This window comes from Narcine bancroftii, chromosome 7 (assembly GCF_036971445.1).
Source record: "Narcine bancroftii isolate sNarBan1 chromosome 7, sNarBan1.hap1, whole genome shotgun sequence".
Taxonomy (NCBI): Eukaryota; Metazoa; Chordata; class Chondrichthyes; order Torpediniformes; family Narcinidae; genus Narcine; species Narcine bancroftii.
In genome coordinates, this window is record NC_091475.1 from 149,413,316 (window position 1) to 149,441,290 (window position 27,975).

The 27,975-nt window shown below is 43.0% G+C and overlaps 1 protein-coding gene and 1 long non-coding RNA gene across 8 annotated transcripts in view; one reads left to right on the plus strand and one right to left on the minus strand.

Annotated features, from left to right (window-relative positions):
- The window catches only part of LOC138739202 (centrosomal protein of 57 kDa-like), a 56,541-nt gene that overhangs the window by 12,488 nt on the left and 16,078 nt on the right, over positions 1-27,975 (minus strand). For all 4 annotated transcript variants that reach the window (XM_069890783.1, XM_069890784.1, XM_069890782.1 and 1 more), the window contains 6 exons: positions 26,468-26,647; positions 22,848-22,969; positions 18,776-18,889; positions 10,084-10,161; positions 9,476-9,589; positions 8,670-8,747 (listed from right to left, as the gene is read on the minus strand). In XM_069890783.1, the coding sequence (XP_069746884.1) occupies positions 8,670-8,747; positions 9,476-9,589; positions 10,084-10,161; positions 18,776-18,889; positions 22,848-22,969; positions 26,468-26,647 (686 nt within the window). The remainder of the gene's footprint in view (positions 1-8,669; positions 8,748-9,475; positions 9,590-10,083; positions 10,162-18,775; positions 18,890-22,847; positions 22,970-26,467; positions 26,648-27,975) is intronic.
- Positions 219-27,880, plus strand: LOC138739204 (uncharacterized). Of its 4 annotated transcripts, XR_011342087.1 has the most exons (4): positions 241-415; positions 7,052-7,140; positions 18,216-18,274; positions 27,360-27,880. It is a non-coding gene; the product is annotated as an uncharacterized lncRNA (long non-coding RNA). The 4 variants fall into 4 exon arrangements; XR_011342085.1 differs by lacking the exon at positions 27,360-27,880 and having other exon boundaries at positions 219-2,428; positions 18,216-18,745; XR_011342086.1 differs by lacking the exon at positions 27,360-27,880 and having other exon boundaries at positions 219-2,424; positions 18,216-18,745.

Sequence of the window (27,975 nt, forward strand, 5' to 3'; positions counted from 1 at the left end):
AGAGTACTCTTAAGAGGGAATTAATCAGGGCAAATAGAGTACTTTCTCAAGAATACCCCTGCATCTCTTACAGTCATGGAGAAATTTGTTATCTTTAATCAATGAACTCTATTCTTAGATTAACCAAAAATGGAATAGGCAAAATGCTTTTCTTTTAAAGAACATATTGTGGTCGGTATGCTGTGTAACGATGAAAAAAAAACACACACACAGAAGCTGTGAGTGAGTTGAACCAACCAACTTACTTTACTGGATCTCTCAGAGCTCATCAGCATCACTCCCATGATCCTTTTCTGCCCCTCCCACCAGGACGATTGTGATGTCAGCCCAGTGCGAGTCTGCACCTCCGTGACTCAGTTTGCTTGTGAATCAATACAGCCTGCTACATGACCCTTCCCAGAACTGGCGTTCAAAGGTACCAAGTCTACAGTTTGTAAACAGTCTGTACATTTGGGAGGCCGACCTCTCTGCTGAAGGGCTGCAACAGTTACTGGTTGGTGGAGGTTCAAGTGAGCTGGTTTGAGGCGGTCAACCGTAAGCATTCCCTGCCTACCACCAATGTTGTCCCATTGTGTCGTAACACTTTGTATGAATACTCGTATGGGCACTGAAGGGGTGTCTGATGCGCCCCTCTCCTTATGAAGATGTATTCGCAGTCTTCGAGATCCTTTGGGATGTAGAATGGAGCTGGACAGTGGCATGAGGTTGGTACGGGGACCAAGGTACCCACCTTCTTGTGAAGTCACGTTAGCAGGGCCGAAGGGATTTCCTCCTGGCTGCAATCAGATACACAAACATTCCTGGTACTGTCAGCAGGGTCCCATAGAGGTGTCAGCAGAGGACGTGACCAAATCCTCTTTTGGCGCTGTGCGGATGCCAAGGAGCTCCCAAGGCAGCTCGTCCACCCAATCCAGGCCTCGGAGCCGCACCACGAGGGCCATCTTCAAATGCTGATGGAACCTTTCCACCAGGACATTAGATTGTGGGTGGTAGGCTGTGACGTAATGTAACTGGGTCCAAAGAATCTGTGTCAATGCTGCCCATAGGCCGGACATGAACTGTGGCCCCTCGTCCAACGTGATATTGGAAAGAAGGCAGAAACGGGTTATCCAATTGGCAATGAGGGACCTGGAGCAGGAGGTCATGGAGGTGTCTGAGAGTGGGACAGCTTCCAGCCATCTAGTGAACATGTTCACCATTGTGAACAGCTACACAGCGCCTCTGGAAACCGGCAACAGCCTGACGATGTCCACGTGGATGTGATCAAATCATCTGTATGTGGGCGGGAAGGACTGAAGAGAGGCTTTCACATGCCTCCTGCACCTTGGATGTCTGACAGCGCAGGCAAGTTCTGGCCCAGTGGCCGACCTGTTTACGCAGGTCATGCCACATGAATCTCTCTGGAATCTGTTGAGTTGTCGCCCGGATGGATAGGTGGGCCAACCCATGTAGCGGGTCGAAGACACAATGCCTCCACGCAGCGAGAATGATGGACCTAGGTCGGCCAGTGGACATGTCACAGAAAAGTGTGGCTTCCAATGGCTTGAAACAAATGTCTTCCAGCTGTAGCCCTGAGACTGCAGTGAGGTAGGATGGTATCACCATCCTGTCACTGGGCAGCTATGAGCACAGTATGGTCAATTCCGTGTGACAGGGAGTGCACAGTCAGAATGGATGTGCAGGACAGTGTCAGCCACAAGGTTATTCTTGCCAGAAATATTGCTTGATAACCATTATGTTCTCTGAGATACAAGAGAGGCAACACTGCTGCCTTGCCGACCATGGATCTGACATCTTGGCAAAGGCCAAAGTGTGGGGCTTGTGATCGATGAAGACTGCCCTTTGAGGAAATAGCGAAATGGCATACGGCGAGGAAGAAGGCTACAACTCCCTGTCGAACAACGCACTCCTCTTCTGCTCTGGTGGGGGGGGGGGGGGTCCACAGATGTCTGCTGAAGAAAGCAAGCTGTCTCCAGTGTCCATCAATCAGCTGCTCCAGGATGCCGCCAACGGCCGTGTTGGATGCGCCAACTGTGAGGCCAGTGGGCATATCAACGTGCAGAAGGGTGGCATTTGCCAGAGTGTCTTTGGCCTGGTCAAAAGCTGCCGCAGACACCGCATCCCAGTGGAGTTCTTTGGTCTGACCGGACAGCAGCTTGAAAAAGAGGTTACATGATCCTGGCAGCTGGCGGCAGGAAGTGATGGTAGAAATTGACCATCCCAACGAACTCCTGCAAACCTTTGACCGTAGTTGGCTTGGTGAACTTACGAATAGTCTCAACTTTGACGGAAGTGGGACTGCCCCATGTCGGATTGATGCAGTGCTTGGGCAGCCACTCTCCTTGAAGATACCGGGACAAGGGATTCTTCTGTCTGCTTGCAGTTAGGAGGCACAGTTTGAGAGGGAGAGAAAAGTCAATAGGGGTAGGTAAGGAAGAAATAGAATGAGAGAGGGGAGGGAGTTACCTGAAATGAGGACAATCATTGTTATAATTTCATGTCGAGTGAGGATTTCGGAGTATCTGATTTCAGATAATCAGAGTTGTACGGTATTTTCTTTCAGATGAGCACAAGAGGCTAAATGACCCTGTTAAATATCAGATAGCTAAATGGATGGATCGGCCAATATTTATTCCTGAATTAAAATCCCTTTGTACAAAAAGATGTTGTTTGAGAGATCCAAGCAGATATTGTCTTCTGTGTTTCATCCATTACTGCAGCAACTTTATTTCAAATTCAAAAATGTTGAAATTGGAATGAAAATAGCTGTCCTATCTAAAATGCCTTTGATACAAAATCGTTTTACTCCATTTTTAATGGATAACCCATTTTTAAACATTTGGACTCAGAAAGGAATTAGATATATAGAAGATTGTTATGAAGGAAAGAATTTAATGTCATTTGAACAATTAGAATTATCAGATACCAAACAATACATTTTTTTGTTACTAGCAATTAAAGGCTTATTTAGATAAATTGGGTTTATCTCTTACCAAAATACAGTGATGTAGATATGTTGATATGTAGTAAATATATCAGGAAATTTATTTCAGCTATGTATACTTTATTGTAAAAGAGGACTTTTAAACAGGGAATACCTAGGTCCAGACAACATTGGGAGACAGATCTAAATACTAAGAGGTAAAACACAGGATCCTGTTGACACCATGGTTAAGTGAAAAAACACACAAATGCTGGAGAAACCCCACAGATCAAGCAGTCCCTTTATGTAACAAAGGTAAAGATACATCACTAACGTTTCGGGCTTAAGCCCTTCATCAGGGTATGGGGGACCATGAGAGATGTCTGAACAAAGTGGGGGGGGGAGGGGAGGGGTGGTGAAGGTGGGAGATGATAGGTGGAGGGTGAGGCAGGGAAGGACCATAGGAAGGGGGTGGGTGGAGGAATCTAGGCTAGGTGGAGAGTGAAAGGAAGTAAGAACTGGAATGACTAGTTAAGGGGTGGGGGGGGGGGGAAAAGACAAGCTGATTAGTGGAATGCAGTGAACTTGATGTTCATGCCCTGGGATTGGAGAGTGCCCAGACGAAAAATGAAGTGCTGTTCCTCCAATCTGCGGGTGCTCAGGGTGAGGTAGTGTGAAAGGCCATGGACAGACTTGAGCTTGAAAGTGTGTCTCAGAATTGAAATGGTTGGCTACAGGGAGGTCGCTTTTGTTGCGGACAGAGAGGAGGTGCTGAGTGAAGCGATCTCCTAATCTGCAACCGGTCTCTCCAATGCAGAGAAGGCCACAGAGGGGCCCTGGATGAAGTAAATGAGTTCTTTGGAGGTCACCTGAAAGGTCTGTTTGGGACCTCGGACCATGGTGAGGGAGGTGTGGGTGCAGGTATTACACCTCCTACGAACACAATGGCTGATGCCCGGGGTGAGGGGGGGGGGATGCGTGAGGAGGGATGAGTGCACAAGGGAGTCATGGAGGGAGTGGTCCCTACAGAAGACTGAGAGGGGAGAGGAGAAGGAAGGAAATATGTGTCTGGTGGTGGGGTCCTGTGGTAATGGCCGGAAATTTCAGCAGATAATGTGTTGGATGCGGAGGCTGATGAGGACGAGGGGGGCTCAGGCAGATAAGCAGGGAATGGAGGAGATGTGGGTGAGGGCCGAGTTAAGAGTGGTGGAGGGGAAGCCACGTTTGTGGAAGAAGATAGACATTTCAGAGGCTTTGGACTGGAAGACTTAATCTTGGGAGCAGATGCGGCAGAGACTGAGAAATTACGAGAAGGAGATAGACTCCTTACAGGGGTGTGAGGACATGTAGTCCAAGTAGTTGTGGGAGTTAGAGGATTGCAATAAATGTCAGTGGAGAGTCTGTCTCCCGAGATGAAGACCGAGAGATCCAGAAAAGGGAGAGGGTCATCAGAGATGGACCAGGTGGGTTTGAGGTCAGAGTGGAAATTGATCGCGAAACTGACGAGCTCATAGCGGGTGCATGAGGCCGCCCTGATGTAGTCGTCGATGTACCGGAGGAAAAGTTGGGGGGTGGAGGTAGGAGGTCTTGCTTGTGTAGGCTTGTCATATGTTTTTCTCCACAAAACCCACAGACAGACATAGCTGGGACTCATGCAGGTACCCAAGGCTACTCCTTTAATCTGGAGGTAGTGGGTTGAATTAAAGGAAAAATTGTTAAAGGTGAGGACAAGTTCTGCCAGATGGAAAAAGGTGGTGGAGGAAGGTGACGGCTCAGGTCTGAGGTCCAGGAAAAAGCAAAATGCTTTGAGGCCTTCTGTGTGGGGAATGGAAGTGTAAAGGGATTGGACATCCATCATGATGATGAGGCAGTCCGGTTCAGGGAATCTGAAGTTGGTGAGGAGGTGGAAAGTGTGTGAGATGCCATGGATGTAGGTGGGGAGGGATTGAACTAGGGGAGAAAAGACGGAGTCAAGGTAGGATGAAATTAATTCCATGGGGCAAGAGCAAGCAGAGTCAATGGGTCTGCCTGGAAGGTTAGGATTATGTAGCTTGCATGGAAAGTAGAAATGGGCAGTGCGAGGATGGTTGGTGGCCTTGTGGGGGGTGGGGGGGGGGGGGGAGAGGAGGTGCCAAGAGTCAATGAGGTGAGAGATGGTGTTGGAGACAGTGGCTTGATGGGTGATGGTGGAGTCTTGTGGGAGGGGTTGATAGGAAGAGGTGTCAGAGCTGTCCACTGGCCTTAGCAAGGTAGAGGTCAGTGTGCCAGATTAACAGCACCACCCTTGTCTAAGGGTTTGATAGTGAGGTGAGGTTTTGATCTAAATACTAAAATTGATGAAAAAAATTGGTCAGATTTGTGTCGAGAAAGTAGGACAATACTATAAATGTTTGATATAAATTAGTTCAATACATGAACTATACCTCACACCACAGATGTTAAACAAATTTAAATCAAATTTATCAAATCAGTGTTTTTGATGTAGTCAACAGATAGGTACCTTTTTACATTCTACTTGGTCTTGCCCAAAAGTAAATTTTTTTGGTCAAATTTGGCAATTTATTTTGAACAGGTTATAGGAATTAAATTTCCACAAAATCTAATGTTATTTTTATTAGGTAATATTGAAGGGATAAGACCCAAATTGAAATTATCTATATAATCAAAAAGAATTTTTAAAGATGGCCTTGGCCAGAAAACATATAGCAGTTACATGGAAATCAGATACGCACCTAGGTATAGAGTGATGGAACGCAGAGATGCATAGCTGCGTTCCTTTGGAGAACATTACTTATAATCTGAGAAATAAGTATGATGTATTTTTGAAAATTTGACGCCTGTATTTACAAATTGAGGGACCTAATTTATAGATGTTTTCCTCAAGCCTCACTACTCTCCGTGGATGTATTAAAAGATACAAATGACTAGCACCATGTAGTGAGGGGTGCCCTCCAGCAACCAGGTTTCTATTCTTGTTTTCCTTTTCTTTATGGCTTTTCTTATTTATTTTTTTTCTTTGGGTTTATTTGGGAGGGAGGGGGTTGGGGTATGTATTATCATGTAATGGATTTGATACTAATATTTGATTATTGTATATTGTGTCTGGCTACGATTACATGTATGGAAAACTTAAATACAATTTTCAAAAAAACAAATTCAAAAATGGTTAAAACATAAAGTGGCATATTATGAGGATATGAACTTAATTTAAAATTTACATTAATGTCATTCACAACATGAATACACAGGATACAAAGGACCAAAAAATGCAAGGTAGGCTTCTCTCAGCATCTCTAAACAACAGCTACGAGTAAGTAAATGAGCAAAGGTTAAAATACATAACCGAAGTTTTGGGCCAAGTTTCAGCCCGAAACGTCAGTTATGTATTTTTACCTTTGCGATATAAAGGACACTGCTTGACTTGCCGAGTTTCTCCAGCTTGGTGTTTTTACTTCAACTATGGTGTCTGCAGATTTTCATGTTTTACTTTTTGCTTTTCTAAAGATCTAAAATCTCTAATAAACAAATGACACTGGTCATTTGATTGTCATAAGATAGTGGCCATCCCAAGACCTCTATCGCATTCAAGTTCTTAAAGGCAGACAGAAGGGCTGGGTTTTACTGTGGGAATAATATGTAACTAGAGGCCTGGATTAAAATTACAAAACACTCACATGAGACTCATGTGGGGAGTGAGGTCCTTGATTGATCCAGTGGGAGAAATTTGCATTGAGCAAGTTGGTTTTGCAATTAGTTCAGCTAGTCATCCCACAGTACAGCAAGTAAAATGCAGTGCAGAGTTAGAAAGAAATCAGATAGGAAGAATGCGTTTACAAAATTTAATCTCTAATTGAAATAAATTGATCAATAGAAATATTGGACCAAAAACCTAAAGATTATTAGTGAAGGTGGAATACAAAAAATAAAACTTGGGACCCATTATTCAATTTGGAAATCAGAAAGTTTATGATTATTAATTAATAATGACAACCTCCTCAGTCGAGGCACTTTACTGTTTTGGAGTTTGAAAATGGAGATTTTTGTGCATAATGGATCTTTGGATCAAGTTTTTCTTTTGCAAAGAACACGGCATGACTCCAGCATTTTTGTGTAAACTATTTTTTTCAGCATCGCCTTGGCCACAGTCTGCTGATAGGATGCTGACTCTAAGCTGTTAAGATATGTCCAAGTGAAAGAAAAACAGAGCAAAGATTTAGGTGGGTGATGGCCTCCTATCTCAAGCTGCTGGCTGCAAACTTTTGACAGCTTTGTGGGGATCCCACACCAAAGTCACAACCTCTCAAAGCCACTTGACCTCAGCAACTCCCCCACCCCTGAAAATGGATCCTTGACTTGCTTTCAGTGAAAAACGTGAAGCAGCAATTCCTCCATAATCAGGCTCAACATCTGCACCTCTCAAAGAGGTGTACTCAACCTCCTACCATATTCAGTGACATCAATGTCACTTCGGTCAAAGAAATATCGTTCAAGCATATCTACAGGTGCCCCATTGAAAGCATCCTCACTGAGTGCATCACAGCATGGTACAAGAGCTGCTCTGCCCAAGATCAGAAGTTGCGATAGGTGGTGAATGCAGCTTAGATCATCGCACAAATCTTCCTCCCCTCCATCAACATCATCTACACCTCCTGCTGCCTCAGAAAAGCAGCCAACACAAAAAGAACTCATCTCATCCCCATCACACTCTCCCCCCTCCTGTTAGTGCAAAGGTTCGAGTGAGATTGCAAACAAAAGGTTTAAAGAGATTTTTCCTCACAGTCATCAGACTCCTAAATAATGTCTCATGAATGAACTCATGCTGCCATTGCTATGTATTAATTGATCTTTTCACTGTAACACTACACATTGTAATGTGCTCTTGCTTTTCCACTTTGTACTGCTGAATGCACATTAGAGTTGACTTGCATGAATACTCAGGAAATGAACACTTGTCATTGTATCAACTTGAACTCATCTTGAAATTGTGGATATCTGAATGCTTTGTGGATACCAAAAAAAATTGTAAACAATTTTAAAATTACAAAGACATACGATAAACTTAATCAAACAAAATAGCCGATTTGCTATTCTTTTGACAGCCATTTCTTCTAACTGAACTATGATTTAGGGACGGCACAGTTGCACAATGCTGTTATAGCACCAGCGAATGGGACAGGGGTTTGAATCCCACTCTATAAGGAGTTTGTAGATTCTCCCTGTGTCTACGTGGGTTTTCCCTTGGTGCTCCAGTTTCCTCCCACCGTTCAAAAAAAATAACATACTAGGGGTTGAAGGTTAATTGGGTAGCACAGGCTCAAGGGCCAAAAGAGCCTGTTACCGTGCTGTATGTCTAATTTTTTTTAAAACTTAAAAAGTAACATTCACATATAGTCAAACCTGACAGATGGTCAACTGGAAAATCTGTGCAATTACTCCCATTGAATTCTAATGCATTCCAGTCTAAGCTTTGGAATCCTATACATTCATTGAGATGTGCAGTCAAAAGTACTTACAAAAATAAATAGGAAAAATCTAAAATTTCATATGCACATATTTCAATATTTAAACTCCTTGAAGAACATATCTATTTGAAACAAACATGAGAAATTCTAGGTAATCAGCCATCGGTAACATTGGAAATTGTATAAAGAGTTGGTTAAAATGAATAGAAACATAATTCTGTAGTATAATAGAAACAAGACAACATAGTAGCACATGCAAAACTGGTGCAATTGTTAGTACTCACTTTTCCTGCAACAAATGGAATATCACCCAGATTAAAGCGATAATGGGGTTGTGCATGAGAGTGGTTTGTACAAGATTTCTAAAAGAGAGGAGAGAAAACCACGTTAACTAGACAATTTCAATTCATCAAGGTTCCTCTCAACTGCCAAACGTTGACCATCAAAACTTTAAAAATCATAAGTAATCTAATTTTAATTTCAAAATATACGCACCAATTGATTCCATTTTCAGTCAAATTAGATGTTTGCAGGTACAAGTTTGCTCATACGACATGAGCACAAACCAAGCCTGATACTTCCAGGGAGGATTGTAAGAGCTGAATAGGTGTGTAATATTAGAGCTGCCAACTTTAAGGCACAGCATTAAACTGAGATGCAGTTTTCTGTCTCATATGGACACACAAGAAGTTTTGGCATTATTTTGAATAAGAACATTTGGCAATACTTTTGATCTTCAGTTCATCAAATTTAATTAATATAAATACTTGGATTTCTGCAGTTACTGGCTCTTAATTGAAGTACAATTTCCACTGCGGAACACAGGCACCACCACTTTGGCCCCAGAACTCTCAGTTGCAGCATTTTAAAATAAACCATCATCAGTTCCTTTAACAGGCCATTTAAAACCTGGATGGAGCAGCCGGTAATTGAACCCCACTGTTTCACTGCGGGTCTGCACCCATGGCAGTGCTGCCATTTTCTTTTCTATCCACCAATTCTCACACTAAACCACAAAAAGCTTTTGTTCTAAAGCATTTTAAACGCCTACACACCAGATAGTGATCAACTTTAGCACAATTAAATTTACCTTCACCAGATGCTGGTTCTTGTTCTTTACTTTCTTTGCCCTTGGTTGTGTTGGTTCTTGTATTGGTGACACTGATTGTAACAAAATTCTATTTCTTTCCAGGCCAGTCTGCAACTAAATTTAAATAAATACATACTTTAAAACACAAATATGATCAAAGAATTACAGCTTTAAATATGATCAAAGAATTACAGCTTAATTTTACAGAAAAGATGTATTAAATTGAAAAAGGTAATCAAATCAATATCGTGTTTGAACGAACGTGGGCAGCAACCCTTCATAGCAGTCTATAATTATTGTTCAATTCTGCAGTTCCTCCCCATATCCTTATATTATCCTGGGTCATATACTAATTTTTGGCAGCTGTCATATGGAACCACATAAAATTTAGTCACTGTATTATTAATTAAATGTGATTAATAGTCTTAATGGTAGAAATCTAAAATTTTCTAACTCTATCCACAAGCAATAACAATTAAATATTTTCTCTCCAATCTTAGATTAGATCCTAAGGAATGTTATATATTGAATATGACAATTAAGTACTTTTTGTTGGTAATGGTGGGCCCCAACTACTTAAAAGAGTGTATAACAATGCTTGCACAAACCTGTGCAGCTTTATCCTGGATTAGTTTTCGTTGATGTTCTTCCTCACGTAACTTCTGTTCTAATTCACATATTTTTTTCTGGATGCAAGAACAAATTAGCTTTCAATTTATCAAGAGTATGAAAAGGCAAATTTAATCAAATAAATTTTAATTGTTACACTCTGGAATTTGGTAGTGTTACACTGTCAGACTTCCTGGACTCGTCAAGTTTATTGTCATCTGATTGCACAAGTACAACCCAACACTTCAGTGTTCTACGGTCCACAGTGCAAAACACACAGACACACAACCAGACCTAACACATACATATGCAGGACAAATATTCATAAATACAAATAAATATTGCTTCATGAACATTAAAATGTTGGATGGTCAGTGGGAGCAGTTCCTTTGGTCATTCAGCATTCTCACCATCTGTGGGAAGAAGCTGTTTCTCAGCCTGGTGGTGCTGGCACTGATATTCCTGTATCTTTGTTCCAACAGGAGCAGCTGAAAGATGTTATGTGTGGGGTGAAAAGTGCCCTCAATGATCTTGCATGCCCTCTTCTCTGCAGAAACTGTACAACACTGCAGCCAGTCAGAATACTCTCAATGGAGCTAGTGGAGAAAGTTGACCTAATGGTGACCTGTAGCCTTGCCCACTTCAGTCTTCTCAGGAAGTGCAATCCTGTTGTGTCTTCCTGACAAGTGAGGAAATGCATATCCATGATGTTACTAGTTAAATGAACTCCAAAGAACTTGATGCTCTCCACTACAGATTTGTTCATGTGTATTGGAGGGTGGTCAGTCCTGGTCCTCCTGAAGTCCAGTATCATCTCCTTCGTCTTGTCCATGTTAAGACTCAGGTTGTTACTCTCTCACACCATATCTTGAGATTTTTCACCTCTTCTCTGTAGTACGACTCACCGTTGTTGCTGATGAGGCCAATTACTGTTGTTCCATCTGCAAACTTGATGATACTGTTGTAGCTGGATCTGGCAAAGCAGACGTGGGCCAAGAGCACGAGCAGGAGCAAACCTAGCATGCAGCCCTGAGGTGCGCCAGCGCTCAGCATGACAGTTTTTGACCTTCTGCTACTGACCCCGACACACTGTGGTCTTTCCGTTAAGAAGTCCAGAATCCAGTTACAAAGAAAGGCATTGAGCCCCAGTGAGGACAGCTTCTCCACCAGCCTCTGAGAAATGATCGTATTAAACACTAAGCTGAAGTCAATGAACATCAGCCATACGAGGCTTGATTATCCAGGTGAAGGAACAAGACTATAACATCGTCTGTGGAACCATTTCTTCTAAAAGCAAATTAAAACATGTCCAGGGTATCTGGGAAGTGTACTTTGATGCATTATATCACCAGACTCTCAACATTACATAATGGCGGAGGTCAGTGCCACGGGCAGTAGTTATTGAGGCCTGTTAGTGGCAGTCTTAAAACTTTCAGGAATGATGGACTACTGCAGTGAATTGTTTAAGATGTTCATGAAGAAAGATGCTGGCCTGGTTAGTTTTTGGATAGCATGACATCAATTATGAATGCAAGATACAGATTATTACAATATAATTTTCTACACCAATTACACTTCACACCACAGATATTACATAAATCAGAGATGAACAGTTGTATTCTTTTGGGGGGAAAAAAAAAATCACTTACAATCCAAAGAACAAATACGACTTATTTATAAAACTATGGCAACCCATATTTAGACTATATTGGGGCAAAAATTATATAAAGGTGCTACTATGGCGGCGCACATCTCTGTGAGCAAACCAGCCCCGTTTGTACCGCCACGCTGGCGGGGCAGCTGCAGAAGAAGGTGCCGTCGGGGCTTGCTCATTGCCTTGTGGCTTAGGCCACAGTTCGTGCCCCGGGCAATGTGATGATATCACCGCTGTGCTGGACAGAACTCCCATTGGCCTTAAAGGGGCGCACGCAAAATTCAAATAAACAATTCTACTGGAAACCCCACGGAGTTCAGTGGTGTGTTTTCGGTGTTGTAGCAGCCCAGACGTTATCTGGTCTCACAACATGGATTCATAAGCGATCAGTGCTGTCTCTGTGAAACTCTCCCCCCCCCCTCCCCTTTTGGACACATCTCCCCCACAAGTGATTCCGGCAGGCAGAGGTGCAGTTTCGACTTAAGCAAATCATCTCTGACTCCACCATGTTCTACCATGTGGTGAGCATCCTCAATGAAGACACGGCGGCCAGAGTGGACAACCTAATCCACGATCCTCCTGAGGGGGGGGCAAGTATATCACCCTCAAAATCCTCCTCCTCCTCATCACCTTTGGTCTCTCCCGTCAGCAGCGCGTGGCCAGGTTGATGCACCTCAATGGCCTGGGGGACAGAGCCCTGTCCGCCTTAATGGACAAAATGCTCACACTGGCAGAAGGTTACAAACCTTGTCTGATGTTTGAGCAAGCTTTCCTCAAACAAATGCCAGAGACATCCAGCTCCTGCTAGCGGACGAGGATTTCTCGGACCCCAGGAAGGTCACAGCCCACGCCAATGTGTTGTGGCGGACTAAGCGAGAGAACAATGCCACCAAGAACTATGTCACCCACCCCGATCCCAGCCGACCAAAGCACGCCCCTAGACAGAAGACAGAGGAGCACCAACTGACCTGGTGCTACTATCACCTACACTGGGGAGCACAAGCCTGCAAATGCCGCCACCCTGCTCGTACCAGGGAAACGACTGGGCCAGCCGCTGCTGACGGCTGCAACAGCTGGCCACACGAACCGCCTCTTACACATGGTGGACAAGACCAATGGACAGGGTTTCCTGGTGGACACCAGAGCAGAGTTGAGCGCATTGCCCTCGACCACCCTCGAGACCTGCACGAGACCCCAACCTGTGGGCAGCGAACGGCACCGACATAAAGACCTTCAGCACACAGATTGTTCAGGTACAGCTGTCCAGCACGCACAGCCCAGGGATAACAACCGTATGCACACCCAAAGATGAGTACTCCCCACCATCTTACCGCCACCATGCCCCAGCAGGGAGTCCGCCACCACATTGCTACGCAGGGCCGTCCACTCCACGCCAAGGCCAGACGAATGCCAACGGAGAAGCTGCAGTTAGCGAAAATGGAGTTCTCCCACTTCCAGGAGCTCGGCATAGTTTGCAGTTCAGACAGCCCCTGGGCCTCTCCCCTGCACATGGTCCGCAAGGCCTCCGGGTGTTGGCACCCGTGGAGGGACTACCATTGGCTCAACGACGCAACCACGCCTGACCGATACCCCATCGCCCACGTCCAGGACTTCACGGCCAACTTGCACGGCGCCAAGGTTTTCTCCAAGGTTGACTTAGTCAGGGGCTGCCATCAGATCCCCATACACCCTGATGACATTGGCAAGACCGCCATCATCACCCCATTTGGACTTTTCAAATTCCTTCAGATATAATTTGGCCAGAAGAACGCAGTCCAAACCTTCTAGCGGCTCATGGATGCAGTGGGGAGAGACTTGGACTTTGTGTTCATCTATATTGACGACATCCTCATCGCTAGTTGAGATCACAATGAGCACAAGACCCACATTCGCACAGCGTTCGTCTGCCTGGCTGAATTTGGCCTCATCATCAACGTGGCCAAATGTCAGTTTGGGAAGGAGTCGCAACAGTTCTTGGGCCATACCATTACCGAAAATGGGGCAGCACTGACGCAAGACAAGGTCAAGGCCATACAACAGTTCCCCAGGCCAGACATCCTCAAATGCCTGCAAGAGTTCACCGGGATGATCAACTGCTACCACCATTTCTTTCCGGGGCTGCATGCTTAATGCGCCTACTGTTCACCCTGATCTCCACTAAACAAAAGACGCTCGAGTGGTCAAAGAGGCAGAGACAGCCTTTCCGCAGACCAAGATCACCCTCGCCGGCGCCACCCTACTAGCCCACCCATGACCTGACGCCCACGCGGCATTCTCGGTGGACACGTTCGCCACAGCTATTGGGGGCGCCATTGAGCAAAAGGTCAACAGGATTGGTGCCCATTGGCATTCTTCAGCCGGCACCTCCGACCACCCAAGTTGAAGTACAGTGCATTCGACAAGGAACTCCTGGTCTTGAACCTATTGATTAGGAACTTCTGCTACTTCCTGGAGGGCAGATCATTCACCGCCTTCACGGACCACTCAGGTCCTCACCATGGCTAAGGATTTCTGGTTGGTGCGCCAGCAGCGACATCTTTCCTACATCTTGGAGTTTACCACTGACTCTGACACCGGGCAGGTAAAGACAATGTCGTTGCCGACACGCTTTCCAACTTGTCCCCTGGCCTGAACTATGGCCAATTAACTCAGGCCCTGAGGGACGACGAAGAGATGCAGGCCCTCTGAACCGCCATCACCGGCCTGCGCCTTGAGGACATGAAGCTGCCAGGCAGCCACGACACGGTCTTGTGCGATGTCTCGACCGACTCGCCACGACCAGTATTCCCCCCGCATTGGAGGCAGGAAGTATTCCGGATGATCCACAATCTGGCTCACACCTCAGTCAAGACAACGATGTGCATGGTGGCAGAACGTTTCATCTGGCATGGGTTGAAGAAACAAATGGCCCAAATGGTGAGGAAATGCACACTTTGCCAAGCATCCAAAGTTCAACGCCATGTCAGAGCCCCGATACAGCACTTCAACCTGCCAGCCAGGAGGTTTGACCATATCCACATTGACATAGTGGGCCCCCTACCAGTGTCCAGGGATGCCCGCTACCTCCTGACCATGGTCGACTGGACGACGAGGTGGCCGGAAGCCATCCCTATCAGGGACACTTCTGCAAAATCCTGCGCCAGAGCCCTGCTCACAAACTGGGTCGCCCATTTCAGCGTTCCAGCCCACATGACCAGCGACAGGGACGCCCAGTTCACCTCTGCCCTCTGGGCACATCTGGCAAACTACTTGGGGATCAAACTCCACCACACCACGGCCTATCATTCCCAAGCAAATGGACTCGTAGAACGTTTCTACTGACACCTCAAGGTGGCTCTCATGGCGTGGCTAAGAGGACCCAATTGGACAGACAAGCTGCCATGCGTCCTGCTTGGCATTCTAACGGCTCCAAAAGAAGACCTCCAGGCGTTGTCCGCAAAACTCATGGGATTCTTTCGGAACAGGTGCTGAACCCGGAGGTGAGACCTGGGCCCTGCTCGTGGATCTCCGCAACAAGCTTGCTTCATTAGCAACCCCACCGCCTACCCACCACGGCAAGCACCCGGCGAACATCCCCAAAGAGCTGGACTCAGCGGAGTTAGTGTTCATCCGGTGTGGCCCGCACCCAACCCCCCTGCAACGCCCATATGAGGGCCCATACAAAGTCCTCCATTGATCAGGAAAGGCCTTTACTCTAGACATTTATGGCAGGGATGAACTTTACATAGTCGATTGACTTAAAGCCAGCACACGTGGACTTAAACCAGCCCATGCAGACAGCCCAACCTAAACAGAGGGGCCAGCCGCCCAAGCGGTGGGACACATAAGTCAGTTAATTTGTTGTGTGGCGGCCCACATCTCTGAGCGAACCAGTCCCATTTGTACTGCCTCGCTGGCGGGGCAACTGCAGAAGATGGCGCCGTCAGGGCTTGCTCATTTCCTCGTGGCTTAGGCCACAGTTTGCACCCCAGGCCACATGAATACGTCACCGCTGTGTGGGACGGAACTCCCGTTGGCCTTAAAGGAGCGCACGCACAAAATTCAAATAAACAGTTCTACTGGAAACCCCACCGAGTTCAGTGGTGTGTTGTAGCAACCTCTACACTACTATTATAAAAATAAAAGTGACCTCCCCAATGAAGATTTTCTTTTTTAAACTGAATTGTAAGCTCTGGTGTACAGATTTATACTAGGAAGAGGGAGGGAGGGAGGGGATTGTTGTTTTGTTTTGTAAGAAAATGTTATCTACATATATATTTACATATTATGAAAATGGAAAATTTAGAAATGTATATTTATGAAAAAAATTTTAAAAAATGCCCATCAAGACCTCAGTAAATTGGTCTGCGCAGTCCTTCAGTACCCAACCAGGTAGGGTGTCTGATTCTACCGCCTTGTGTGGGTTCACATTGGATAGGGTTCTCTTCACCTGGGCCCTGGCAATCCAGGGGGCCCATTTGTCAGGGGGACACGCTCAGTCTATTCGGATGGGAGGGGTCATTGTCCTCAACTCGCAAGGTTGATTTGTGATCCATTATAGTCTTGATCCCTTGTCACATGTGCCTCGTGTCACTGCTGTCATACAGCAGTCTCTGGATCTTTGATGTGCACCCCTTCTTTGCCTTCCGATTGCACAGGAGAGTGCAGCCCTGGCTGATCTTAGTGCCATTCTACACCCTGTCCAGAAAGCAGCATCATGAAATCTGAGAAGTACCTGGACCTCTGCATCCACCCATGTTTCTGGTTAGCCCTGGTGGTGAAGCAGCTGATCTCAGTGACATCCTCAATGCACTTGCTGGTATAGCCAGTCAATGAGTTTGTGTACCCCTTAATGTTTACATGACAGTTGTAGCTGGTTGCCTCCTTGAAACAGCTCTTGTCCATGTTTTCAAAGCAGTCTTGTAACGCTGCTGTGCCCTCCTACCCCCAGCCACATCCTGATCTTCCTGTGAACTGACCTAGTTTGCTTTGCTAGCGCTCTGTACGCCAGGGTTAGCTGGATGAATATGTGATCCGAGTAACCAAGGTATGTGCGAGGGGCAGATCTGTATGCAGACGGAGAACCAGGGACATTGGTGTACACCTGATCCAGGGTGTTCTCTCCTCTGGTGGCAAAGTTGACATGCTGTTAAAACTATGATAAAACTATTTTCAGGTTGGCGTGATTGAAGTCGCCAGCAACAATCATGGCACCATCAAGGTAGGTCATCTGTGCTTTGCAGATGGCACCATAGAGCTCTTTCATGGCTTCACCCTCATTAACTGAAGGTGGAACATAGACTGTGCAATCATTGAGGTCAAGAATTCCCTGGGCAGGTAGAAGAGTCTGCATTTCACCAGCAGGTATTTTATCTCTGCTGAGCAGGATTTCACAATAGAGACATTGGCACATCAGTTCTCACTGATGTAGAGGTGCAGTCTCCCTCCTCCAGTCTTGCCAGAAGCAGCAGGATTTCTGACTGCCCTAAAGGAGACAAGGCCATTCAGCTGGATCACAGAGTTCTGGAATAGTGTCCTGGAGCCATGTTTCTATTAATCATCAGAGCAAAGCATCCTTGCAGTTCTCTCTGGCTCAGATGCAGCCTCAGGTAGCCCATTTTCTTCTCCAGCAATCTTGTATTTGAGAGCAAGATCATCAGGAGTGCGGGTCTGAAGGGGTTAACTCTCAGCTTAACCCCGATAATGGCCCATTTTACACACTTCTGCCTTCCCCAGCAGCAGTCCCATTGTCCACCCACTCATCTCCCTTGCTCCACTCAGCAGTTTCCTGCAGGCTATGTTCCCTGCTTCAAGAGGTTAAAACTGCTCAGAATCTTACCAAATCGATCTGCTCCACTCATAACTATCATATGGCATTTCTATCAATACCCCAAAACACTTTTAATTCACATTTTTGATGTGTTATTTTCATGGTATTATAAGCAAAATTCCAATGAATACAACAAAAAAGAGCATGGCATTGGGTGTATTTAAGGCAGAGATAGGCTCTTGTTTAGCCAGGACACATGGAGAAAGGGACAGGCAGTGGGGCTGAGTAGGAAAACCGATCAGCTCAAAATTGAATGGTGTGGCAGACACGATGGGCTGAATAGCCTATTTCTGTTCTTATGCCTTATGGCAAACATCAGCTGGCAAGCCTGATGCCATCCATCAGGATCTCCAAATAGAAGATTATCAAGTTTTGCTTGATAAAATAAATATGTACTTAATTTATTGTAGTCGCATCTCAAGAGAAGGATATCTGTGATGACTCAAAATGAAAACATGACAAGCTGTTATTCATGTTGAGCCTTTATATTGAAGATAAAAAGTCAATTAGTACAGAATTTAAAATTACATATTTTTTTTACTACTTGCTTCTCATCTCTCATTTAATTCTAACTTCCTTTCGCTAATCAGGTCACTAAAGCATGATTTAAACATTGAATTTGATTAGAATTAGACTGATGATTTTTTTTTTTTTTACCCCAATTACAGGTACAACAGCAGTACTGCTTAACCGGTTTACATGCTACAGAACCCAAGCAAAGAATGAGGTAATCAACTGTATGCCCAACAAAAACAAGATTCTGCTCTAATCCCTAGTCTGAGAATATAGTGCAGCACAAAGGATGGCAAATGGAACTTCCTTGCTATCTACCAGTTACCAATAAGAGTGAGGGAGTTTTGTGCATAGACTTCAAACTACTACTACAGTAAAACATTGGTAATTCAGTTCTCTCAGGATTCTGGTGGTGCTAGATTACCAGATTTTCTGGATGACTGCAGTTAAATGCATAACTCACTTTGATCCACAAAATAATAAACTGTCCAGCAAGCCAAGCAAGCAGGAAGAAAGTGTATGAACCAGGGCCACAACAAAAGGGAATGCAGCAGACATTACTGATGAACCAGATGCCAAACCATCAGGATTTCCAATTTATTGGAGCTTTACAGTATACCAAAATATTACTGAACATTAAGTGACAAATATATATTTATTTCTAAATAAAAAGATATTTTAAATCAGGAAATAAATTTTAGATAGTATCATTTACCTCTGCTGCAGACTGCGTTGCTGTGAGCTTGAGATACTCTCGCTCAATTAAGTCAAGTTTTTCAAGCTTTGAGTGCAAATCTGAATGCTCCATTGAGCTCTTTTCCAAAGAAGCCTGGTTTAAAAAAGGATGCAATCGAAATCATTATTCTTATTGTACTGTATTTATTCAAATTTGTCACTTCAGAGAATATAATTTTGTGCATCACCTCCCAAAAAAAATTATAAGCACAGAGGAAAAAATAGATCCTCTTAGCTCATCACTTGTCAGGTAGTTATGAGTGATCTTATTTTTAACTCCATCTGATTCTGCAATGCTAATATTGAAGAATACCACAATTCTGTCATAGCCCAACTTCTGGAGATAAATGTTAAAATTATCCCATTTGGTTTTCATACCTGAGTTTTTGTACTTGGGTCTAAATCTTTCTGAGGCCTTTGCAGAGCCCATTAAAAAAAAAATTCATATCTATAATTTGCTCTTAAAATTGAGTCTAGCTCATTGTATTTTTATATTTTCAACTCTGACAGCTTATCCTCAATGTCTTAAGGATAAATATGCAAAATAGCCTGCCACCTCATGATTGCCAATAATTTGTTTGCCTCAATCATTGTTCACTTTATCCTCTTACATTTGTAAAAATTATTAGCACTTTAGGTGTGATATTTTTTACTGGCAGTTTCTCGCTCTTATTTCAGATCTTGCTAATGTCTTTGTATCTTTTTTAATTTATGCAACTTCCACTATGCCATGAAAGTCATCCCAAATATTTATATATATTTATTTTGATTATTTATGTGATCATTATATCCTGTGTCTTGGTGTGAGCTTGCAGGCGCCTCAGATTGAAGAGACTGCCATCCGTGCGGTACCGGATGTAAACAGCGTCTTCATTGTTGGGGTCTTTCATGGCTTGGTTCAGCATCATGCTGAAGAAGATTGAAAAGAGGGTTGGTGCGAGAACACAGCCTTGCTTCACGCCATTGTTAATGGAGAAGGGTTCAGAGAGCTCATTGCTGTATCTGACCCGACCTTGTTGGTTTTCGTGCAGTTGGATAATCATGTTGAGGAACTTTGGGGGACATCCGATGCGCTCTAGTATTTGCCAAAGCCCTTTCCTGCTCACGGTGTCGAAGGCTTTGGTGAGGTCAACAAAGGTGATGTAGAGTCCTTTGTTTTGTTCTCTACACTTTTCTTGGAGCTGTCTGAGGGCAAAACCATGTCAGTGGTTCCTCTGTTAGCGCGAAAGCCGCACTGTGATTCTGGGAGAATATTCTCAGCGACACTAGGTATTATTCTATTTAGTAGAATCCTAGCGAAGATTTTGCCTGCAATGGAGAGCAACGTGATTCCCCTGTAGTTTGAGCAGTCTGATTTCTCGCCTTTGTTTTTGTACAGGGTGATGATGGTGGCATCACGAAGATCCTGAGGCAGTTTACCTTGGTCCCAACAAAGCTTGAAAAACTCATGCAGTTTGGCATGCAGAGTTTTGCCGCCAGCCTTCCAGACTTCTGGGGGGATTCCATCCATACCTGCTGCTTTGCCACTTTTCAGTTGTTCGATTGCCTTATATGTCTCATCCAGGGTGGGAACCTCATCCAGCTCTAGCCTTAGGGGCTGTTGAGGGAGCTGGAGCAGGGCGGAATCTTGGACTGAGCGGTTGGTACTGAAAAGAGATTGGTACTGAAAAGAGCTCACACCAAGACACAAGAGAAACTTGTCCGTGAACTACTCTTTGCAGATGATGCCGCTTTAGTTGCCCATTCAGAGCCAGCTCTTCAGCGCTTGACGTCCTGCTTTGCGGAAACTGCCAAAATGTTTGGCCTGGAAGTCAGCCTGAAGAAAACTGAGGTCCTCCATCAGCCAGCTCCCCACCATGACTACCAGCCCCCCCACATCTCCATCGGGCACACAAAACTCAAAACGGTCAACCAGTTTACCTATCTCGGCTGCACCATTTCATCAGATGCAAGGATCGACAATGAGATAGACAACAGACTCGCCAAGGCAAATAGCGCCTTTGGAAGACTACACAAAAGAGTCTGGAAAAACAACCAACTGAAAAACCTCACAAAGATAAGCGTATACAGAGCCGTTGTCATACCCACACTCCTGTTCGGCTCCGAATCATGGGTCCTCTACCGGCACCACCTACGGCTCCTAGAACGCTTCCACCAGCGTTGTCTCCGCTCCATCCTCAACATCCATTGGAGCGCTCACACCCCTAACGTCGAGGTACTCGAGATGGCAGAGGTCGACAGCATCGAGTCCACGCTGCTGAAGATCCAGCTGCGCTGGATGGGTCACGTCTCCAGAATGGAGGACCATCGCTTTCCCAAGATCGTATTATATGGCGAGCTCTCCACTGGCCACCGTGACAGAGGTGCACCAAAGAAAAGGTACAAGGACAGCCTAAAGAAATCTCTTGGTGCCTGCCACATTGACCACCGCCAGTGGGCTGATAACGCCTCAAACCGTGCATCTTGGCGCCTCACAGTTTGGCGGGCAGCAGCCTCCTTTGAAGAAGACCGCAGAGCCCACCTCACTGACAAAAGGCAAAGGAGGAAAAACCCAACACCCAACCCCAACCAACCAATTTTCCCTTGCAACCGCTGCAATCGTGTCTGCCTGTCCCGCATCGGACTGGTCAGCCACAAACGAGCCTGCAGCTGACGTGGACTTTTTACCCCCTCCATAAATCTTCGTCCGCGAAGCCAAGCCAAAGAAGATATCCTGTGTATTGTGCATTTTTGTACATCCACCATGGTCTGGAGAGATACCATTTCGTTGGGTTGTAAATATACAATCAGATATACAACGTGATCTTGACTTTCATACATCTTTCATTGAGAAACATTATCCAATTACACACAGAGTTCTTTAGTAGTGTTCATAATTATGAAATTCTCCAAATGCTTTTCTTTTGAATGATCCCTATAGTTCATCTGCGGTTTCATCTGTTAATGTGTCTCTAAAGTTAGTCCAACCCAAATATGAAAACTTGAGTCATGACTCATCCTTCTTGCTTTCAAATATAATATCCAAAATTAATCATATTATAGATGTTATTTGCTAGGTTTGCTCAGTACTTAAAGCTTTTTGCTTAACATCCAATAGAGGGGGAAATTTGTTTGGTCAAGAGCACTAAGTGTCCTCAGCAAAAGCTGTTATTGGAAGCAAAACTATTCTGGCTTCAGAGTCTGTTGAAAATGAAGTTCTTCTGTTGCAATTAGTTTTTACAATAATTTTCTTCATTCTCTAAATGCTCATAACTTGCTCCTTTTACACTCTTGTCTAGAGATTCATACACAATTGTCAAAGGCTTCTATTCCTGAATTTTACTGTAACATTTCAAATGCACATACTAAAACTTCCCTTTCTAATGCTACAAGATCCTCTTATCCTGTTCCAATTTCCCTGTACCTTATTTGGAACTTGGAACTAAATGGCATTATGTCTGAAGTGACAATGAAAAAGAGGAATATTCGTGCAAGCATAAGAAATGACATACTATTTTTTTTTTTAAATGGCAACAGTACAAGACACAGAATTACATTTGGGCTTTGAGATAAAATGATAGAGTATGTATTAAAATTTCAAAAACTGTTAAAGCTGTTTTAAAACTGTCCATATAGAAAGGCATTCTTGACATGAATTAATTTTAAGAGTATTTTACAAATTTGGCAAAATAATATTCACTATTGCCAACTAATTTTAGTGCTTTAGATTTTAAAATTGGAACAATTCATTTCAGTTTACTTTCTTTCAAAACTGTCAGCCAGTAATATTGATCTTTTATTTCTTTCAACAGTCCAAAAAGAAACAACAATTACACAAAATCAAATAGAGGATTCATTCTGAAATTGACTGTATAGTTGCAAAAAAAAAAAAGAAATGTCGATTGTAAACTTTCACATTTGAAAATTACAACTTTTCATTTAGCATGAAAACAATATTCAGTTCCTAAAACCACATACAAGGTGATTTGAAGCAATGCTTTGGAGAAACACCTTTAAGATTTGATCCCCTCTCCCAAGTATTTTAATCTGCTTAACTACCTTATCAGCTTTACCTGTCTCTGCAACATTGCTCCTCGTTCCATTTCAGCATTTTGGACCATTTTTCTCATGTATTCTAGCTGTTTTTCCAGAATGTTACAACGGGATTCCGCTGCTGACAACTGACTTGCCAAGGCTGTAAATTAGTCAAAATAAATTACAATAATTATGGAATTATTTTCTTTGCTACAAATAGTAGCCTCTTTAACAACAAGGTCATTCTCACAAACATTTTCAAATATCAAAATAGACAATATACTATTCAGAGAATTAAAGCAACATTCCTTCATTTCAACAAAGGTCATTTCAGAATAGAAGCCACTTCCAATTAGAAATTCTAAAAATAGAATAAATAAAAGTAAGTAAAATATCACTGAGCAGATGATTATTTCTCAATGACATTTAGGATTGCACAAAACCAATTGGCTGTGCTTTGCCCCCACCCCCCCCCTCATAAAAGTAAAACAGGTTAAAGTTTTCAAATGATTGATTTGCTAACCACATATTTGTTCCTAATTAGGCTAAAGTCTGCAATTATTTCACAAAGTAACTTTTTTAATTATTTAAAACTTTCTTGATAAGTTCACCGTAGGACAGTTTCCCCCAAGATCAGTGAGAAGCAAGAAAGAACTCCAACAAAGAATCAGGAAGGATAAAAGGGATCGTGAAAAATTGTTGGCAAGTAGGGTCAAGAAGAATTACAAATTAGAAGCAAGAGGATAGCTAGGATAGACCCAGGAACAAGGAGAAAATTACCGCTTTTGACGGCATACAAGACATCCCCACCCCCCACTTCAGCAGGGAATATTATTTTTTTAGTGTATTTAAGAGTAAGCATTTAATGTTATTGAAATATGTAGCTATAGTATAGCAGAAAATAAACTTGGACAAAGCACGCAACCAGGACAACAGAAAGAATCTTTTTGAAATAATATTGCTGTAATTTACAAAAGAAAACAAAAGCAGCTGAGCTATAGCAGAAAACTGCTGTCGGTCCCTGTGCTGGTCCCAGTGACTTGCTCACTCCTGGGGGGTAGGGAAAGCGGTGCAGTGGGATCAGTTTGCAGGCTGTTGGGAGGGAGCAAGGTGGTGGGATCGGTTTGGGGACTGATAGGGGGCTGCCGGGAGATAACGGGGTAACAGGAGCAGTGCAGGAATCTCCTGACAGCCTGCCACCAGCCCTCACACTGATCCCACCTCCTCACTCCCCACCCCTGACAGCCCACCACCAGACCCTAGCAATAAATGGCAGTGATGCCTGTGAGCTACGCAGCAACCGCGATCACTACCGGCATCTCCATTATCATCTTAATTTCAACTTTGCATACAAGGCACAGAGGATATTTCTGAGTCATTTTGGGGAGAAAAAAAAGAGGATCTTGTATGCTATCAAATATGGTAATACCTGGAGCCAGAAGAAATAGGATACAGATGCTGGTGTAAACAAAAAACAATTCTGTAGATATTCTAGGGAATGTCAGTATTATGGGGGAGGCAGAATTTAGGGTCATGAAAAATATTGAGGTGGATAGGTCCCTAGAGCCTGATGCAATCTATGCCAAGATATCGAGGGAGGCAAGTTAAGCAAATGTTAGGACCTTGATCGAGATCTTTCCATCCTCATTAGCTCCAGAAGATTGTTGTTCCTCATTTAAGAAAGACACTGGGGACCAACCAGGAAATTATAGGCCAGTGATCCTTTCAGTGGTGGTTAAGAAATTATTGGGAGAATATTCTTAGGAGCAAGATTTACGTGCACTTGGAAAAGCATGGATTTAGAATGGAAAGTAATCACAGCTTTGTGTGAGGCTGGTTCCATCTCACAAATTTGATCTGATTTTTTTTGACAAACTATAATGATTGAAAAGAGAGGGCAGTGAGGTCAAAATTGACTTAGAAGACAGGTAGCAATAAGGGAGTGTTTCTCTAATTCAGACCAGTGTTTCATTGGAGAATCAGTATAGGGACATCTGCCTTTTTCTGAGAAATAAATGATCTGCATGAAAATATGTCTATTATGTTTGCATATGACACAAAATTGGTGGATTTGTAAATGGTGAGAAAAGTTGTCCAATGGAATAACAGGATCAGTTGGAAATTTACCAATGTTTGATAGCAATGAGGAAACAGATAGATCAGCTAGTTGACTGGTGTCTTACAAAATCAACCTTGCACTCAAATAAAAACACAAAATGCTGGAGAAGCTCAGCAGGTCAAACAGTGTAGTGTAGCAAAAGTAAAAATACATAACTGACGTTTTGGGCTTATTCCGTTTTACATGCTGAGGTTCTCCAGCATTTTGTGTTTTTACTTCAACCACGGTGTCTACAGATTTTTGTGATTTACCTCATAAAGTTAATAAAACCAAGAAGATGACTATAGACTAAGAGGAAATCAGGAGAACACAAACCAGTCCTCATTGATGGGTCAGCAGTGGAGATGGTCAAGAATTTCAAATTCCCAGGTGTAAACATCACTTGAGGATCTGTCCTGGAGCATCCATGTCAATGCAATCACAAAGAAGGCTCGCCAGCAGAAATACTTTGTGAGGAGTTTTAGAAAATTCAGTACATCTCTAAAGATGCTCGAAAACTTCTACAGGTGTACCTGGTTGCATCATGTATGGAGGTACAGGACAGGAAAAACTCCAGAGGGTTATTATCTCAGCCTGTGACATCACAGGGACCAGTCTTCACTCCATGAAAAACATTTACAAGAGGTGGTATCTTAAGAAAGCAGCCTCCATCCTCAAGGACCCAACCACACAGGCCATGTCCTCTTCACTCTGCTACCATTGGGAAAAAGGTATGGTGCCTGAAGACAAGCACTCAGCAATACAAGGTCAGCTCTTTCCTCTCTGCCATCAAATTTCTGAATGAACAATGAACCACAGACACTACCTCACCATCTTTTTCTTGGTTCATCAAAATGTTTACACTGTGATGTTGCTGTAAAACAACAAATTTTGTGTCATTTTCATGAGAATAAATTCTGATTCTGAAATTTGGACAGAAACATTACAGACGGAGTTTAATTAAGACAAGTGGGAGAGGCTGCATTTTGGGAGGTCAAATGCAAAAGTATACAGTAAACAGCAGGACCATGAGGAGCATTGATGTACAGAGGAATCTTTAGGTGCAAACCCTTAGCTCCCTGAAAGTACCAAGACAAGGGGATAGAGTAGTAAAGGGACGCTTTCCATCATCAATTAGGGCACTGAAAACAAAAGTTGGGAACCCATGTTGCATTTGAATATTTAAGCAACATTTGGAGTACTGTGTGGAGTTCTGGTTTCCATATACTGGGAAGGATCTGGAGACTTCAGATATAGTGCAGAAGGGCTTCACCAGGCTGTTGCCCGAATTGGAAAGTATAAGCCAAGAGAATAATTGAACAAAACTTGGATAATTTTCTTTGTAGCATCAGAAGTTCTCAGGTGAAGACATAAGTATATAACATAAGAGCAATAGTAGAGGAGTGGGTTCAACAGATTGTCACCTTAAAAACATTCAGATCAACTCTTCAGTTTATTTGCAATGCACACCAAAATCAGAAGCATTTTCATACAAGGATTACTGAAGAAAAATTAGAAAACTTTTTCAAACTTTAAAACAGAAAACCCACTTCAACAAACCTCTATTATCCTGTGCTACATCTGTCCGTACATCATTGTCTCCTCGTTGGCTCTTATCTAACATTTTTTTGTACTCTGCTGTCTCCTTAGAGATGCGTTTTAAGTTTTCCTCTGCCTGCATTCGCTCAAGCTCCAACCTGCGAATCTTCTCTTGAAGATTTCTTAATGCAGAAAATACCGCTAAAACAAAAAAAAGAGTCAGATCAGGAGGATATGGAAGGCAATTTTGATAGTTTATTAGTTGAACAAGTTTGTCTGAAATTAAAGGCTACAAAATACATTTAAGCTGTAAATATAGTTACATACAATTTTGTTGCTATATTCAGAAGTACATTCATTGCCAAGGGCAGTCTAAGAACAAGGATTTTTGTTTCTCATTTAGAAACTATTCAACTTTATATTTTTCAAATGTGACGTAGACACCTCACATTTCTGCTCCACTGAACTCATCTGCCAAAAGTTTTTATTCCTGCTCCAACGTATATGACTTAGCTTGTGACCTGATGAATAGCAGGATTATGATGAAACAGAAGATTGGGAGTTGTTGAAATTAATTGCTCACTGCTTATAATTTGAACTCAGGAATCAGAGGTGAAATTTAAAATTTGTGGAGGATACCAGATCAGGAAGATTGGTCAATTCCAAGAGAACAAGCAATAAAATGCAAGAAACTGATAATGAAGGAAGGGGGAAATGTACTATAGTACATTTTAGTAAAGAAAATCTGAAAATCAAAAAGATCCAAAAACATTTTTTTTTAAAGCATTGTTATGACAACAGAAGTGGAAAAAAATTCAACACCTAACTTGCCCATGTTTGGCTCTGATGCTCTGTTGGCACCAGTTTGATTACAATACCAGTAAAAAAAAATGAAATCTTTGCTTCTGTACAGGAAGATGCCAAATGAAGCTGGGTCCAAGTCTTCAGCATCAGCTGCACTTAGAGTCGGCATGGCTACTCTATTCTCAAAATACGATACGGAGCCGTCTGGATCGAAGAAGTTGCCTCAGGCTAGATCTATATTTATTGATTGGATTAAAACTTTGTATAAAAAGCCTTCTGCTAGAATGGTAACTAATGGACAAATTTCTTCAACATTTTCATTGACTAGATCAACGAGACAAGGATGTGCTTTATCTTTGTTGTTTATTTTAGCAATTGAGCCTTTAGCAGATTTAATTAGAAAAGATACCAACATTGTAGGTATTAAAGTTGGAAAAGAATATAAAATTAATGTATTTTAAGATGATGCACTAATTTGCTTGACAGATTTAATAAATTCTTTAAGACTTTTATCTGTAAGATTGAAAGAATATGGTGAAATATCTGGTTATAAGATTAATTCTGATAAAAGTGAAATTATGTCTAACAAATGGAGACTATACTAAATGTAAGGATGTTACACAATTTAAATGGTCACATTTAGGAATAAAGATAGATAAAGATCTAAACAATTTGTACAAATTAAATGATTTATCTTTACTTCGTAAGATTAAAAATTATTTAGA